The sequence below is a fragment of the Alligator mississippiensis genome, chromosome 5 (genome assembly GCF_030867095.1).
Source record: "Alligator mississippiensis isolate rAllMis1 chromosome 5, rAllMis1, whole genome shotgun sequence".
Classification (NCBI taxonomy): Eukaryota; Metazoa; Chordata; order Crocodylia; family Alligatoridae; genus Alligator; species Alligator mississippiensis.
In genome coordinates, this window is record NC_081828.1 from 163919769 (window position 1) to 163936591 (window position 16823).

Below are 16823 nucleotides of genomic sequence, written 5' to 3' on the forward strand. Positions count from 1 at the left end.
TCTTGACTGTTATTGTGGAGATCATTCTGGCTATAACACCTTGCAGTTTGAAAAACAAGGTGCTTCATCCAGAAATCTCAAATAATACATTAGGCATCCCACTCTTTCTTTGTAGATCATAACTATTCTTTCATTACAGGTCATTGTAGACATCTTACACAGTATAAGTATGAAAACAAGTTGATTTCCTATATCAACACTAAAAATAAGAAGTAACAAAAATACAGCTATAAGTAACACCTTGTACCTAACTGAAATTTAATTAGTACATATGTTGTTAGTGCACTGTGTCTAATTACAAGTATTTAGAAAACTCTTTCCATTTTTTTTTCTTCCCAGTGAGTTCTAAATTGTAATATTTGCTTAAATAAATTAAATGGGAGTAGAGAACAGTTAGCATTGAAGATAACAAAACTTTCTTAAGGTTGACAATATTTTATCCTAGAAATTAAACCAGACAAATAGCACTGCTGTTAAAGGTCAGTTAGAAGCATTTTTAGAATCCAGTTGCAAAATTCATCTAGCTAAAGATGGCTTCAGATGAGCAGATAGTCTATATAAATTAATATCTAATATAAATTAATTTATGTTCAATTGGGAAGACCAGTTGGATGGCAAGTGTATTCGATCTCTTCATAAATGAGCTCCCTGCTACTGCTTGTGGCATTGACCATGTTTCGTTCCTTCTCTTCCATTGCTGTTTTCCTCAGTCCCTAAGTATTGCCTCAACTAATGACCAAGCCCTTCAGACCAAACAAGGGTTTAAGATTTTGGTTGCTTGCAGACCTGGGAGGGAAAAAGTGGCACTTTTAAATTTGGCATATTCCCACATAGAGCCTATCATATGCCCAGAAGAGGCATTGTGTTAGCTGGACCTAGCTTTCCCAACATCTTTGTAGATCAGGCGCTTTAATGGGACTTTTTTGACACTTCTGTCTAATAGCTGATTGAATCAGCTATTAGATAAAAACATCAAGAAGTCCCACTGAAGCTCCCAATCTATACAGACGCTACAGAACCAGGTGGAGGTAATGCACTGCTGCTTCTGGTAAAGTGCTTTTTTTACCCCCACGCAACTGTTAGTGCTCTCCCTGATTAAGCAGCTATGGTGCAGTTGTAGGATGCAGAGGCAGTTTTATTCCCTGTGCTGAGTATAAGTCACTGTTGTCCTATGGGGATGTGGGCTTAAGCCAGGGCTGTCCAAATTCCGGGCAGCTGGTAGCCACATGCTATGCAAGCTGCAGTTTCAAGGGCCATATCAGGTGCAGACTGAGGGATGCTTACCATGGGGTTCCTGCCCCACAGGTAGCCTAGCATATACCCTCTCCACCACATGCACAGCGTGGGCAGCCTGGCTCCCCCCTTCCCAGCCATGCATATTGCACAGGCAGCCTAGCTCCTACCCCATTCTTAGCCATGCATGCTATATAGGCAACCCAGTTTCCCCCTCCCCTCCCAAGCATTTGTCCACCATCACTGTGGACAGCCCAGCTCCTGCATTTCTTATATGCAGCACAATCACCCCAGCCCCCTTCCCCTGCCATGTTTACAGTGTGGGCACCTGTACCCCTTCCCACAGCACCACTCTACTAGAAGTAGAAGAAGGTAAAGTAGAAGTAGAAGCTAGAGGAGGGTGGGGGAGCTTGAAGAACCTGGATGCTGTGATGGGAGCAGTGGTGGGAGAAAGAGAGCAGTGGTGCCCATTTTGGGAAAAATCTTCAGGCTGCATGCTAACCTTGGACCTTTATATGCAACCTTTTGTTGGACAGCCCTCACTTAAACTATTACCAGTGGTGATAGCTTCCAAAGTTATGTACCTTTTGCCATAGTAAAAGTCACACAGAAGAGGCTTTATAATATCTCTAGAGGAATTAGTACTTCACGTTTTAGTTGAACTGTGCTCACTAAGAGATCCAAGTTGAAGAGAGTAAATGAGTCACAAAGATGGTTTGTGTGCTTTCCTAAAGCCTGGGAGCCTGCAGGCCAAGGTTGATTTAATCTCTGATGTACATTGGAATAACCACACAGCTTCCTCCAAGATTGCAGAGAGGGCCAGTTGTGCCTTGGCTCTTTGAGAAGCAGTCTGCTCTGGTCATGGTTTCAACACCAGTGATTATGGAGGGGAAAGGTTGGGGAGAAAGGAGGTAAGAGTTGTTTCAGCTAACTATGCCATTTGGGAAACACTTACGCTAAGCACTCTCAGCTGGTAGAGGGTCCAATTCTGTAAAGTTTTGGGTTGATCTCAGAGGCACCACTTGGTATTCCCACTGCAGAATTAAGCCTATAGGGAATGCCTACAATATTTGTAAGCACTCAGTATTAATATCTTAATATGCTGCTCTTGTGAGCTAAGTGAGAGTTAAGATTAAGAAGTGTTCATTTTTAACATCAGGAAATAGTAGGAATCAAGAGATTTGGAAAATAGCCTTTGCTGAGAATAATACAGTTTAGTAGTTTCTAGAGTACTGGTTCTATCATACTGAGTTCCATATCAAAAAAACAAAGGAGTTTCTTTAGTTCATTTGCTTAATAAGCTATCTGCTAATTTAGTCTGTTTCAAGTCAGCAATCCAAATGTCATCTTCCTCTCATGTATATAACACACTGCATCTGGACAAGTCCCTTGACTTTCAGCTTCCATGTAGAGTGATGCAAACTCCTGTGGTTTCCTCAGAAGATGCTAGTGGGTAGCCTATTCCTTTTATCTCTGTTTTGACTTTGAAAGGCTAGGATTAGAATAGGAAATGCGGTGGTCCAAACACAGATTTCTTGAGCAGGAAGAAAGTGCAGACATTTAATTATTTATTAATATATATTTCTGTGCAGATTAACCACTTAGCTCTTTTAAGATTTACTTTTCAGCTTTGTAAAAGTGTCCACATTGGTGGGGGGTGTGGCGGTGGGGGAGAGGGAAGGATTGAAGATCATCTGTTTAAAGTGTATGGTGGGTGTATCTATCTTTTTTAAGAGAGAGAATTTTGGACAAAAATAAACAGATTAAGAACAACCAGCTTTTTCAATATTATCATACTCAGATAATTTCATAGAAGTATTTCTGTGACCCAAAGATATTATTCTGGATCTAGTTACTAGAGGTACACCGATACAATATGGACCGATGTATCGGCACCAATAAAAAGAAAATTGACATTATTGGCAGTCAGCTTTTTTTGACTGATGTAGCCAATAATGTCTGATAAATGCCACGTGCATGTGTGCAGCCAGCCCTGCAGCTTGGAGAGCAGCGTTCAGCTGATATGTCTATTGTGGGAGAAGGGGTAGAGGGGAGGGAAGGGGCATAGGGGCATGGAGGGGACAGATTGAGGCCCCCACAGTGAGGGAGGGAGTGCGGCTGGGACAGGAGTAGGTAGGGGCGCTGCCCAGCTGGGGCAGGGCAGCATGGGGGGTAGCCACGAGCGGCTTGTCTGCGGGCTGCAGGGGGGTGAGTGGTGGAGGTGGCTCCTGCTGCTGCTTGCACCCCTGGAGGAGGCATGGCAGGGGTGCCCCCTAGATCTGTGCGCAAGGCAAGGTTGGGCTGCTGTTGGGGGCAGCACCGGGTTCTTCCCAGTGGGGGTTTGGGCTGGGGCTGCGCGTGGGGTGGGTGGCAGCGGTACTGGGAGTGGCGTTATGTGGGGGGGGGGACTACAGCCACCCCAGAATTCACCCTAGCCTCCACTCCCAGCAGCACGCTTCCCATGCCTCCCCTGGGGTGCGCACAGTGGTGGGAGCCACCACCCGCGGCTCTGTACCATGTCCCACCCCAGCTGTGCAGCGCCTTCCCCAGCCCCACTCCCTCCCTCACTGTGGGGGCCTTGATCTGCCCCTCCACCCCTTTCCCCCACAGACTTACCAGCCAGAAACTGCTCTTCAAGCTGCTGGGCTGCATATTGGCAGTTGGATCGGTATTGGCTGATATGGCTCATTAATTAGCTATCAGTATCAGCCCAAAACATCTTTATTGGTGCACCCCTATTAGTTACACATGCTGAAAATATTCCTTATCCTCTAAGATATTTGTATTGAGACCCTGTCTTTGTTCTACAAAAAAAAAGACAAGACTGTACAGTAATTTTAATTGGGTATCTTCCCTAAGGGACGAATATAAAATTATATAAGCCCCTGTAGTTCTTATTAATATTTTAATAAATGTAGACACCAGAAAAACCATAACAAATTAGATAGCTGTGTATAAACCATTCCTTTCCAATTTTTTTTTAATATATTAATCTTTAGGCCCTGGCTATACTGTAAAAAGAGACTAAGGCATGGACAAATATACACTTCAACCTTTTCAAAAGGAGAGAGGGGATAGCTGACTTTCATACAGTTGTTAGGTCTGTCTGTTCCTTATGCCAAGATAACATTTTTTAAACATCATTTACAGTATAGTCAGAGAATAATTCAGCTACTATTAGTTTCAACCACATCTGCCTCTGTCTTTTCAGTGCACAAATTTGTTGCTGCTGCTCGTATTGTTCCCGCTATCTTGTCCTTCGTCTAGCACGGGTTTTCAACCTTTTTTTAATAAGTGTACCCCCAGCAGTCTCCTCTTTAATAAGTGTACCCCTGGGGGTACAGAGCCGGGGGGAGGCGGGAAGGGAGTGGCGAGCAGCCGGATGCGGGGCGCAGAAGTGGGGGGTGGCAAGTGGCCAGATGCGGAACATGGGGGAGGGGGGTGGCAAGCGGCCAGATGCGGAGCGAGGGTGTGGTTAGCAGCGGCAATGCAGTGTCTGTATGACCCTGCTCTTGCCCCTCCCCAGTCCTGCTCCTGTGAGGTGGTGGCACTCCATCCCTACCTACACCCACATACCCCCTGGCACCTTTCAAAGTACCCCCAGGGGTACACGTACCCCCAGTTGACAACCCCTGCTCTAGCACATCCTTCTTCCAGCAATATTCCTGCCCAGAGCAGGGGACTGGATTATCTTTCAAGGTCCTTTCCAGCCCTTAATTTCTTTGATTCTATATGATTTAGGGAACATAACCTTCACATTGGAACATAACCTGTCTTCAGGTTTATATATGGGAGACCTTCAGCAAACAAACAGTTATTTTGGTTTTGAACACTGAATTGTTTTTGAATGCCATTGTACAGAATATTAAAAAAAAAGTGGTGGAGCAAATAAATATACTTGAATTTACCAAAATGTTTCTATTCATCTAGTCTTGCATTTATGATTTGGTTTGCTTTTGTTAATCTAAAAGGGCCTTCTACCTAGGTATTTAATTGCCTGGTGAAAATCGTGAGTGGTACAAAGAACAATAGAGGTAATTTATGTGTCAATGTATATCTCTTCCTTTATTAGCATGGCATGACTCCTCTAATGCATGCAGCATACAAAGGAAAAGTTGACATGTGTAGGTTGCTCTTGCGGCATGGAGCTGACGTTAACTGCAATGAACACGAGCATGGATATACTGCCCTGATGTTTGCTGGATTGTCGGGTAAGTGCATATAAAGTTCACAGCTAATAGTTAGCTAGCAGGCCTGTATAAAAGTAACATTAATGTATTTGGAGCTGTAGAACTGGTAGGGCAACAGAGTATATAAGAAAGGTGCTTCTGACTGTTAAAGTTGATTTTGTTTAGCTGCTTGGGCATGTACAGAAGATTACTGCAGTATTGAGTCTGAGAGCCTTAAAATCCCATTCCTGTGCAGTAGTGTGAACAGTGTTTGAGTTCCTAGAAAAGGCACCCTCTTATTGAAGACTGAATGGATTTTTTTTCATATTCTACATCTGTATTTTTAAAAAAAACCTCCTGGTCTAATATTTGAGATTTGTCAGGTTTAGCCTTTTCTGCTTGTATAATGTCCCCAAGCAAGTTGTGGCCCCCTTGAACTTAAACAAACTTTTGCAAAAAAAGTTTTCTGCATCTCTGTTCTTTTTTCCCCTAAGAATTGATTGTTACCGGTTCCCTGCACATACCTAATTTTGAACTTTGAGCTATGTTGGTGGTTTGTAACTAGTCACATGGTACTGTTTTCTGTTCCCTGATAAAATGAACAATAATTCCTTTGCAATCAGGAAATGGGCTATGATTATCTGGGATAGAGGGAGGAGATGTAGATTAGGGAAGTTCAGACCATTTAAAAACACTTCTTTTCTATATCACACAGGTCTTTCTGAAAGTATAATCCCTAGAGAAATTAGCATAAGATTTGACAGTACAATATAGAGTTTAAAATTTACATTTTATTCATTCTATTTATACAAAATACACATGTAGTCCTAGATCAAGGGTGGGCAAAGTCCAGGCTGGATTGGGCCCACAGTGTGCCCATTTTCCAGTAGTCCCTGTCCGTAAGGCTGCGGCTGGTTTCCACGGAGACCCCAGCTGTGGCAGCACCATGAGAACACAGGGCCAGGGTTTCTGTGGAAACTAGCCCCAGGAGCACTGGCAGGGTGTGCAGCTGGTTGAGTTGCTGCTCCGGGGCTGGGTTCTTGTGGCAGTGACAGTATGGTCTGGAGCTAGGGTGGAACTGTGATCTGCTGCCTGCGTGCCCCAGGCAGGGGTTGCAGACAGTGGATTGCAGCTTTGCCCCGGCTCCGGACCATACTGTCACCACTGCAAGATCCCAGCCCTGGCCCCAGAGCAGCTCCCTACCCAGCTGTACTCCCTGCTAGCGTTACTGGGGCTGGTCTCCATGAAAATCCCAGCTCTGCACTGTCATGGTGCTACCACTGCTGGGATCTCCATGGGAATCGGCCACAGCCATGTGCGCTGGGGCTTCTGGGAAATGGAGTCTAGCCACTGGCTGGATCTACCATTTCACCTACCCCTATCCTAGATGTTTAATGTGGTCGGATCCTTACCAATCTCATCCTAAGGCTCTGGTGTAAAGGTTTGGAGATTTTCTTCCTCCTGTTATGTCAAGCAATATCCCACTGACAAAACAGATAGAGATTACATTCTCAGGTGGCACAAATTAACTATATTAAAATCAATAGACATGTGCGAGAATCTTTCCTCATCGCCTCTATCTTGAATGCCCATGTTGTTTTTTTAAAACGTTATCTGTGAATACAAAAAGAATATGGGCATAACTGAAACAGTATTGTTGTTTTAATGTGAAGCAAGTGGACAGAAACAGCTATTCTGTTTTCCTCTTTTGTATTCACCTCTCTCTAAGCAGTACACTCCCAGAAAAAGGAAGTAAAAGAAGAGTATGTTTTTAAAACAGAATTAACCAGATTGGTTACAAGTGTTTTTATTAGTCTCTGAAGGGCACCAATTAAGAGATCTCATCTTGCCATCAAATATAACTTTATCTTTTTTGGTATTTTGCCTAGTCCGAATGTCCTATTCCCACTGGGAAGAAAGGAACAATCTGTTCTCTTCTCTACACTTCTGCTCTATAATAGTACTGAATTTGTTTTTCTCATAGAACAGATGCTGTAGAAGTTCTGTCAAACTAGATTAACAGAACTTATTTCTGTACTGCTATCCATTGGGGCCAGATCCTGGCATAGTTAAAACATGCTACTCCCATGGACCCCAGTGGGAGGTGAATGTGCGTAACTGAAGGCAACATTTGGCCCTGAGAGAATGAATTTTATATTCTCTTGGGTTTTGCTAATAAGCAAAATGTGTGGTGCTGGCTTCTTAGTCTGCTGTTAAACCAAGGACCCCACTGTTATTAGGGCTTAGAGTATGATTTGTAGTTATCTACTTGTTTGTCCCAAAAAATGTGTATCTGTAAATTAAATAAAAGGTCTGTTTCTTGGGGTGTCTCGCAACCCCTTTCTTCCCCAAATTCAGGCAACAAAGAAATCACCTGGATGATGTTAGAGGCTGGAGCAGAGACTGATCTTGTCAACTCTGTGGGAAGAACAGCAGCACAGATGGCTGCCTTTGTGGGTAAATTGAAACGCGTTTCTAATCTTCTGGGTGCCAATGGGATTATGAGGTGATACAATCTGATGGCTAGAGGGACCCCTCTTTGTTTTTTGTGGACCTTCATATTTTTTACCTTAAAGTTAATATTCTGCTTTAATTGATTTTTTTGATCTCTCCTTGTAGCTAGCCACCAGAGAGCCAGATTTTATTGTGTTGCTACCGATATTATAATATTTATGAAGGCCCATCCTACTGAGAAATGCAAATATATTGCTCCTGTGCTTGAAGTATGAAAGTTATATTGGCTTGTCAGTTGTCACCCACTGAAACAAATTGGGTACTATTTAGATGTCAGAAGTAAAGCTATGTACTTCATATTAAAAGGAGTGTATACAAATGCAGTCCTCATTCTGAAAGAATAAACCCAGGTCTGGGAATCCAAAAGTTACAGGGCTTTGCCACTAATATGCTGTATGGCTTTTGGAAAGCCACTTAAGCCCTCTGCTTCCATTTCCCCATTTGTAACAGGGCAGTTAGACTCAGAGCAGCTCTCTTAGATGGGCTGATCAGGATTAAATACTAAACGTTTAGCTATATAGCAGAACAGGCTACTGAAGATCCAAGTGCCGTTTGTAGCTCTTTGACATTGGGCAAAACTGGCCAACCTGTTTCTTTTCTTCGGTAAAAGAAGGAGCCTTACCCTTTGCAAAAAGCTTTTGAATTTTTGTGTGAAAGGTACCATGTAAGTGTTAAAAGGCAGAAACAACACCCTTCTTTCCCAATTTGGTACCAATTACCTATCATCCATAAAATAAATTCTCTTTTCCTTAGGAGTATTCTTTCTTTCTGAATTGAAAGAGTTCTTTTCTGAACTGTCCAGAAAACTTTCAGTTCCCAAGAACCCAAACTGGGTCCCTTTTCTTGTCCTCACCCAATCCTTCCTGAACGCTTCAATTGTATTGTGGATCTGACAAACCCTCACCCACTCCCATACATTCCTCAAACCCTATTAAATCCTATAGAAAATGGTCTGACCTACTTTTTGTGATTAGATTTAAAAGTGGCAGGAAGGTGCATTTGTCTGCATGACCACAGATCAGTCTGTTCCTTTTAAGAAGTAATTATTTATGTTGGTTATCTGGAGTTCAGGCAGTTAATATTCAGTTATCCCCTCTAGTTGGTGAGAAAGTGTACTCCTGCAAGTATAATTTGGAATTGGATGCTTTCAAATCTGGTATTGGACTGCAGGGTGCTGGATGGTATTCAGAAGAGTTAAATTGGTTCCCAGTGTCATTTGAAGACGTCAAGCCACCAAAATCCAGTGGATAACTTCAAGCTTATAAAAATCAGGGCTTTCTGACTCTGGAATCCATTCCTGTCCTGAGCTATTCTCTGCTCAGTAAACATCATTTTTTCAGTGTGGGAAAGTGAACCTTTTTTCAGTCTAATTTTTCATGCCGTTTGCTCTTTAAGCTTAGCAAAGTACATCTCCCCTCTGATTTAGGAGAGAAATACTAAATTTTGATTAGTTCTGCCTTCCTGTCTACTGTGGTCAGTGTTAGGATATGTTCAGAGAATATGGGTTTGAATTTTGTAAGTAAGCATCATTTTGTTGGCACATTGCATGAAAGAATGCAGTGATATTATTTCTTTTCAGCCTATCTAATTATACCTTTTTATTTAACTTTCTTATGCATTTTCCACTCTTCATTTTCCCCCACTTAAAGGTAATGCATCTTGAGACTTACAGAAAACCCTATTGCAAGCATCACTGATCTTTGAAAGGACAAACTGGAGAGTGCACCTCTTAGATTTCTTGATACCAGTGTGGCAGATGCTGTTTACTTGTAAGCTAGATATTGTGGGAGGTAACTGAAAGAAATACGGGCTACCCTCAGAGCTTAAGCTTTAATAAATTATTAAAAATTCTCATAAAGAAATTGGTCTCTTGACTTTAAATAGACATCACATTTGTCCCAAGAGAAAACCTTTTGCCCTGGCATCCTACATGTATACAAATCTACCATTCTGCATCGAGTCTTTTTGAAGTATGCAGATAAAATGTGCTTTTTCCCAGGATATGGCTGTGTGCATCTGTAAGGTTATTAAGAATGTAAGTTGTAGTTGTATTGGCCTACAGGCAAAAGGAATCAGAACTTGCGGCAGATATCTTTTATTAGATCAACTAGATAATTTGCAAAAAAAAGTCTTTATTTGCAAGCTTTTGGGAACATTCACCCTTCCTCAGGCATAGGAGAATGCAAAGATTGTAAAATTTCTCCTAGGTGGATGTGTTGTAAAATCTACTGGCTGGAATAGTTCATTTTGTGCAAACATGGTTCAGATAAAAGTTACAACAGTCTTTTTATCTCGAAGCTTAAATGAATTTGGCCATTTTTAAATGAAAATTTCATAATTTTACAAGAAAGAAGCAAAATCTACCACCTGGAAACCATCTGGAAACCTGAAAGCTGCCATCTTGCTCCTGCCTGTTGGAGTTAAATGTGCATTCTCACAGAGCTCGGAGGCACCTCAACACAAAAGAAATTCCTTGCCCTGGAGAGCATTCCATTTCCCCACTCTCCAGTAAAATATGAAACATCGTAACCAGAAGAAAACATAATTCTACATCCTGCTTGTCACCAGACAACTTTGAGGTAAAAAGACTGTACTAACTTTTATCTGAGCCAGATTTGTACAAAATGAACTATTCCAACCATACAATACCTCCAGCTCTCCTGTGAAATACGAATTTTCATTTCCACCTAGGAGAAATTTTACAGCCTTTGCATTCTCCTATGCCTGAGGAAGGGTGAGTGTGCCCGAAAGCTTGCAAATAATCTATTTTGCAAATAACCAGTTGGGTTCTGATACCTTCTGTGAGGTTATCGCTGGCCACTTACTGGCACTGGGCAGCAACACAGCACGGAAGAGTTACATGTGTAAATGACTGTTCTACTTGGTTTGATCAGGGCAAACCCTGATATGTCACTTCACAGCCCTTTTTTGTGGGGTGGTGGGAGAAGCCTTCCGCCAACTTATATATAGTCATGTACTGCCAAAAGTTGCTAAATTGATTTAGAATACTTCTGAAAGTGTTTCAGTTACTAACTGAAAAACATAGACCACCTTCCCAGCAACACACTCCTGGCCACCATGGACATTACCAGCCTATATACCAACATCCCACACCAGGATGGCATCCAAGCCTGCCTTACATATCTACAGGAACAAGATTACAACTCAGAATACAGACCCAAAGAAATTACTGAGTTTATACACTTCATTCTCGCACACAACAATTTCACTTTTAATAATCAACACTTCCTCCAGACGATGGGAACAGCTATGGGCACTAAAATGGCCCCACAGTATGCCAACCTTTTTATGAGCCACCTGGAAGAAGACTTCCTCAAGAACTGCACCATCAAACCCTTACTATACCTAAGGTACATCGATGACATCTTCATCATTTGGACTGAAAACCTACAATCTCTGATTGAGTTCCACCAGAAATTCAACAATTGCTATCCCTCCATCCAACTTTGTTTAGAATACTCCAGGACCAACATCTCCTTTTTAGACACAATGATCAGTATCCAGAAGGGTAAAATACAGACCACAGTATACAAGAAACCCACAGACCAGCATACATATCTGCACAGAACCAGCAATCATCCTAAACACACCAAAAAAGCTGTGATATACAGCCAAGCCCTCAGATACCACCGCATTTGTACTGAAGAGAACACCCGGGATTGCCACCTCACCAATCTTAAAAAGGCTTTCACCCAGCAAGGACACTTGTCCAGAGAAGTAGATCACACGTTTGAAAGAGCCACCTGGATACCACATGAAGAGCTGCTGCAGTACAGAAGAAAAACACCCACAAATCGTACACCGCTGGTTATGACGTATCACCCCTCCCTTGCACCTGTACGGAAAATCCTCAAAAAATTGCAACCCATACTAGAAAGAGACCCTATTCTTAAAAAGATCTTCCCAGAGCCACCCATCCTAGCCTTCAAACAAGAACCAAACCTCGCCAACCTCATCACCAGAAGCAAACTTCCTCAAGCCCAGAACACACCAAAAGGATCCAGACCGTGCCATAACAAGAAATGCAAGACCTGCCAACACTTCTCCACCACCCCCACAATTACTACACCCCACAACAGAGCCATCAGCATCCCAGGATCTTACAGCTGCACCTCCAGGAATGTAGCGTACCTCATCCAATGCACCAAATGCCCTGATGGAAAATACGTAGGAGAGACCAAACAACAACTGTGCACCAGAATGAACACACACTGGAAATCTCTCAAAAGATAGAAATACCCAATTACCGGTGGGGGCACATTTCTCACAGGAGGGCCACTCTCTCTTCAATCTCTCAGTCCTGATCCTCAAGGGAAACTTACACAACACTTCCCAGAGACGAGCCTATGAGCTCCATTTCATCAACCTGCTGGATACTAGAGATCAGGGACTAAACATAGACATTGGATTTTTGATAAATTATAATCTGCCTGGCAACTGACTCCCCAGCCCAGCCCCTGGCTTCTTTATTTTTCATTCCATCCAGGAAGAGCACACACCAACTGCTGAAACTTCCTTAGCCTGACGAAGGGTTTTTGAACCTGAAAGCTTGCTTAATAACTATTCTCCAACTATTTGGGTTGGTCTAATAAAAGATATCAAATTCACCCAAGGAACCTTGTCTGCCTCAGTTACTAACTTACATTTTCAGTCTTAATGACAATTTTTTCTTGTTTTTTTTTAGGTCAGCATGACTGTGTGACTGTTATCAACAACTTCTTTCCACGTGAAAGGCTGGACTACTACACCAAACTGCAAGGTTTAGATAAAGAGCCCAAACTGCCAGTAAACTTAGCTGGACCGCTGCATAAAATTATTACTACTACAAACTTGCATCCTGTTAAGGTGCAGTAATGTGTACGTTTTGTTTGTTTATTGGCATGGGACCAGATTAGAATGTTAAAAAGCATCTCCCCCTTAAATACTTCATCTTAATGGGATCTGCTAAGTAGGGGCCTATTCAACATGAAAAGGGGTGGCAGAATTTTTTCCATAATTCAGGCCACTGAATCTGAGAAATCCATCTAAAACTGTGGCATAGCAGAGCTCTGGCTGATTCTTCATTCTTATGCAAGACAGCTGGAGACTTAGTATGGTACAGAAATTGAAATACAGTAGTGTCTCTTCATATCTTTTTTAAAAGAATGAGACTAACTAAAGCTGCTTTACACTTCTTCCATGTTTTTTAAGCCTGGCTTAAAGTGGAAACTTAAGGCAACTTCCCATCTTAACAAAAAGTCACTGACCATTCAGTTAATATGTTTGTCTCACCAGTTACCTTTCTTTTCTTTAATTGCTGTTTCCTTATGGTAATGTCTGCTGCAGCCATTTTGAATATGCATACAGTAGACTTAGGTTTTTACTTTCTAGTATATACAGTAAGAATAATTGGTATCTAATAACTGGTTGTATAGTGATGAGCAATAAGTAAGCCTAATTTAAAAAAACAGGGTTCCACAGCCTGACATATTAAAAGTAAACATTTGGCAATAATTGCCACATAATGTTATCTTACTAGCAGATAACAGATGAATGCTGTCATTTTCATCTCTACTTAGATTTAATGTAATTCTGTGATAGCTAGGGCTCATGCAAATATTTGCACTTATAACAATTGTGCACAGACAGGTAGTGCTATGCATACGCTTAAATTAATAAGTTGGGCACCTGTCTGAAAATGATCCACTCCAGTGTTTTAATATTCTGCTGCACTCTAGGCTTAACTTAGGTTAACTCCTTAAACCTGTACCACTCACGGCCAATTCCACCTTCATGGACTTGAGAATGGGGAATATTGGGCCAGTGCAGAGCAGTCATGATAATAGTTGCATCGCAAGCGATTTTGAAGTTTTGATCCATCTTTACCCTCTAACACTGTTTGCGCTAGTTGCTTAGTTTCGAAGGTCTCCAGTGTGGGAGGTGTGGGTTACAGTATATTCCTTGCTTTGCTGATGCCATCTACTAAGAAAGAGAACTCGACGTGGGGAGGCAATGGAGGAACCTCAATAGCCCCATTAAAGTAAACTAACAGGCATCTAACCATCCTGTATTACCTTGCAGGTTTAGAAAACAGACAGTTCCTCACTGGCTAAGCTTCTTGTTCATTTTTTCTGATAGATTGTGGTGCTGGTAAAAGAGAACCCTTTATTGACAGAGCTTGAAGCACTGCAGAAATGTTACAGAGTGTTGGATCTGATTTGTGAGAAATGCATGAAACAGAGAGATATGAATGAAGTACTTGCAATGAAAATGCACTATATCAGTTGCATCTTCCAGAAATGCATTATATTCCTAAAAGAGCGAGAGGATAAACTGGATGGATTAATCAAAAGGTATGCATTTCCGCAGCATTTAGGAGTGAAATCTGGAGTACTATGTGTGAGCCAACTCTGTATGTATACAAAGGAAAATCATATTAATGTATCAAGCTTGACTGAGTGAAGCAGTGTATTTTTTTTTGTTTGATTGATATAATTTTCACCTAAAACAAAGGATCATCCAAATACCGAGCAGTTTAGTATTGTCCAGTGTTTGTGCACAAGAAGCATCCTGCAGTTCTTGAATACTAAGAGTACTGTTAGCAGCCCTATACATCTCAAAGGACACCGATCTGGAGGGAGAGTTACAGATTGGCATTGTCCTGCACATTACAGAGTATCATAAGATTCCAAGTTGTAGAAGTGGTGGGACTATGAGACGAGCCATATTTCCATCTGCGTTAAGAGCATCTGTGAATGACCCCTCCACTCTCCAGTAGTCATAAAAGATTTTCAGAAACACCCAAGCACCTGAGAAACACTACTTCTAAAGTAGTTGAGCATGTTTTTAAAACCCCATCCAGAACTTCCAAACCAAGAACTCTAAAGGTAAAACCACTTTGATTTAGGTGCTTAAGATGTGCATGAGGAGAGCAGGGCATGTTGTACATGTTAATGAAAACTTAACATTTATATGGTAGTGAATTTTTGTTTGACTTTGATTTTGAATATTTCAGTCTATTGAAAGGCAGAGATCAAGATGGTTTCCCCGTCTATCAAGAGAAGCTCATTAGAGAATTCATTCGCAAGTTTCCTTATTGTGAAGCGACCCTACTCCAGCAACTTGTGAGAAGTATTGCTCCTGTTGAGATTGTAAGTCTGTCATCCAGTTTGAGTTCTGTTGCATACATGGGTTAGCCTGAATAACCCATGATGTAAACACCTACAATCAGTTTAATTTTAGGTGCCTTTCTGTCCCTTGACTCCTGCAGATTATTGTATATGTAAAGGCTTTATGTATCCCAAGGCATTTCTAGCATTCATTTCTACTTTGTTTGGTGGAGAGAAGTTCCCTAAAGTTCTGACACCTCATAACTGAGTTTCCTCTGGTTCTCATTTCCTAATCCATCATTATAGAAAGTAAAAGCAGAAGGTTATGGTGGAAGTGCCTTATATTTCTCTCTGTTTACACGTATCTCGCTGTTTCTCATTGCAAGCCTTGTTTAAGAAATTATTTATTGTTGAGCTTGACTCCCTTTTTAGGAAGAAAGGAAAATGATGGTTAGTTTGATTATAGTATTTTTTGCCAGTACTCCCAGAAAAGCTGGTCATACGTAATTTCAGAAGGAAAAAGGTACTTCGTTGAAGCAGCCTTTTTCAGAGGAAAGCCACTGCAGTCACTGGTGGTAGATGGCTGATATAATGGATATCTAGTATGAAACACCAAAATTGCAGATGGGAAAACTAACTTTGCCAGTCATGTATTTGACAGTTGATTACACATTGAGGGCTACAGGTTGTACAGAAAGGACAGAGTAGGGAAGAAAGGGGGTGGGGTTGCTCTCTATTTAAAGGAGCATTATACATCTACCCTAATCAATATGGGATCGGAGGAGGAGAAATTTGAACCATTGTGGGCTAGGATACATGGAGGTCAAGGGGAAAGGGACTCGGTGGTGGGTGTCTGCTACAGACCAGCACAGCAAAAGGAAAAGCTAGAGTTGGAATTCTTGAGGCAGCTCTCAGAGGCTGTACAGTCTAGGGAAGTGGTTGTCATGAGGGACCTAAACTACCCTGACATCTGCTGGGAGGAGCAGTCAGCTAAATCCATCCACTCATGTAGGTTCTTAACCTGCATGCAGGACCTTTACCTATGCAGGAGGTATACAGTCCCACTAGGAGGAATGCTTTACTGGACTTGGTCTTGGCTATGGGGGAGGACCTGGTAGGGGAGCTGCAGATTCGTAGTCACCTTGGGGACAGTGACCACCAATCAGTAGAATTTACCATACGGCATAGGATGGGTAAGATGACTAGTAGGGTGGAAGTGCTTGACTTTAGGAAGGCTAACTTCAGTGTGCTTAGGAGTGTAGTCAGTGATGCACTGCAGGATAAGAGTATTGGTGAGACGGGAGTCCAGGAAGGGTGGTTGTTCCTAAAGGAAGTGATCCTTCGGGCACAGAGGGAGACTATCCCAGTATGAGGGAAAAGGGGGAAAGGAGTCAAAAAACTTCCTTGGCTAAACGGAAATCCAGGAGAGTCTGAGGGCAAAAAATTAAGGCGGTGGAAGCCAGGGGAAGCTACCAAGGAGGAGTATACCTACTTGGCCTGCACTTGCAGGGAGGCAGTTAGAAAGGCCAGAGCAACTACAGAGCTTAGGCTGGCAACACAAATTAAAGACAAAAAGTCTTTTTTTAGGTATGTAAGGAGTAAAAGGAAAGTGCAGGGCAGCATAGGACCCCTACTGAACAAGGAGGAGCAATTGGTGACAGAAAGGGGGACAAGGGTGAGCTTTTTAATTAGTATTTTGCCGCTATTCAATGAGTTTTTTGCCTCAGTGTTTCTGAACAAGGGTCAAGATAAGTCTCCTAATGGGTTCTTAGATGGGCATCAGAGGGACACCAGCCCA

The 16823-nt window shown here is 42.1% G+C and overlaps 1 protein-coding gene across 2 annotated transcripts in view; it reads left to right on the forward strand.

Moving 5' to 3' along the window:
• Positions 1–16823, forward strand: part of ANKMY2 (ankyrin repeat and MYND domain containing 2) — a 33705-nt gene that overhangs the window by 9099 nt on the left and 7783 nt on the right. For both annotated transcript variants that reach the window (XM_014603231.3, XM_006278781.4), the window contains exons 3-7: positions 5306–5444; positions 7761–7859; positions 12622–12782; positions 14055–14269; positions 14932–15067. In XM_014603231.3, the coding sequence (XP_014458717.1) occupies positions 5306–5444; positions 7761–7859; positions 12622–12782; positions 14055–14269; positions 14932–15067 (750 nt within the window). The remainder of the gene's footprint in view (positions 1–5305; positions 5445–7760; positions 7860–12621; positions 12783–14054; positions 14270–14931; positions 15068–16823) is intronic.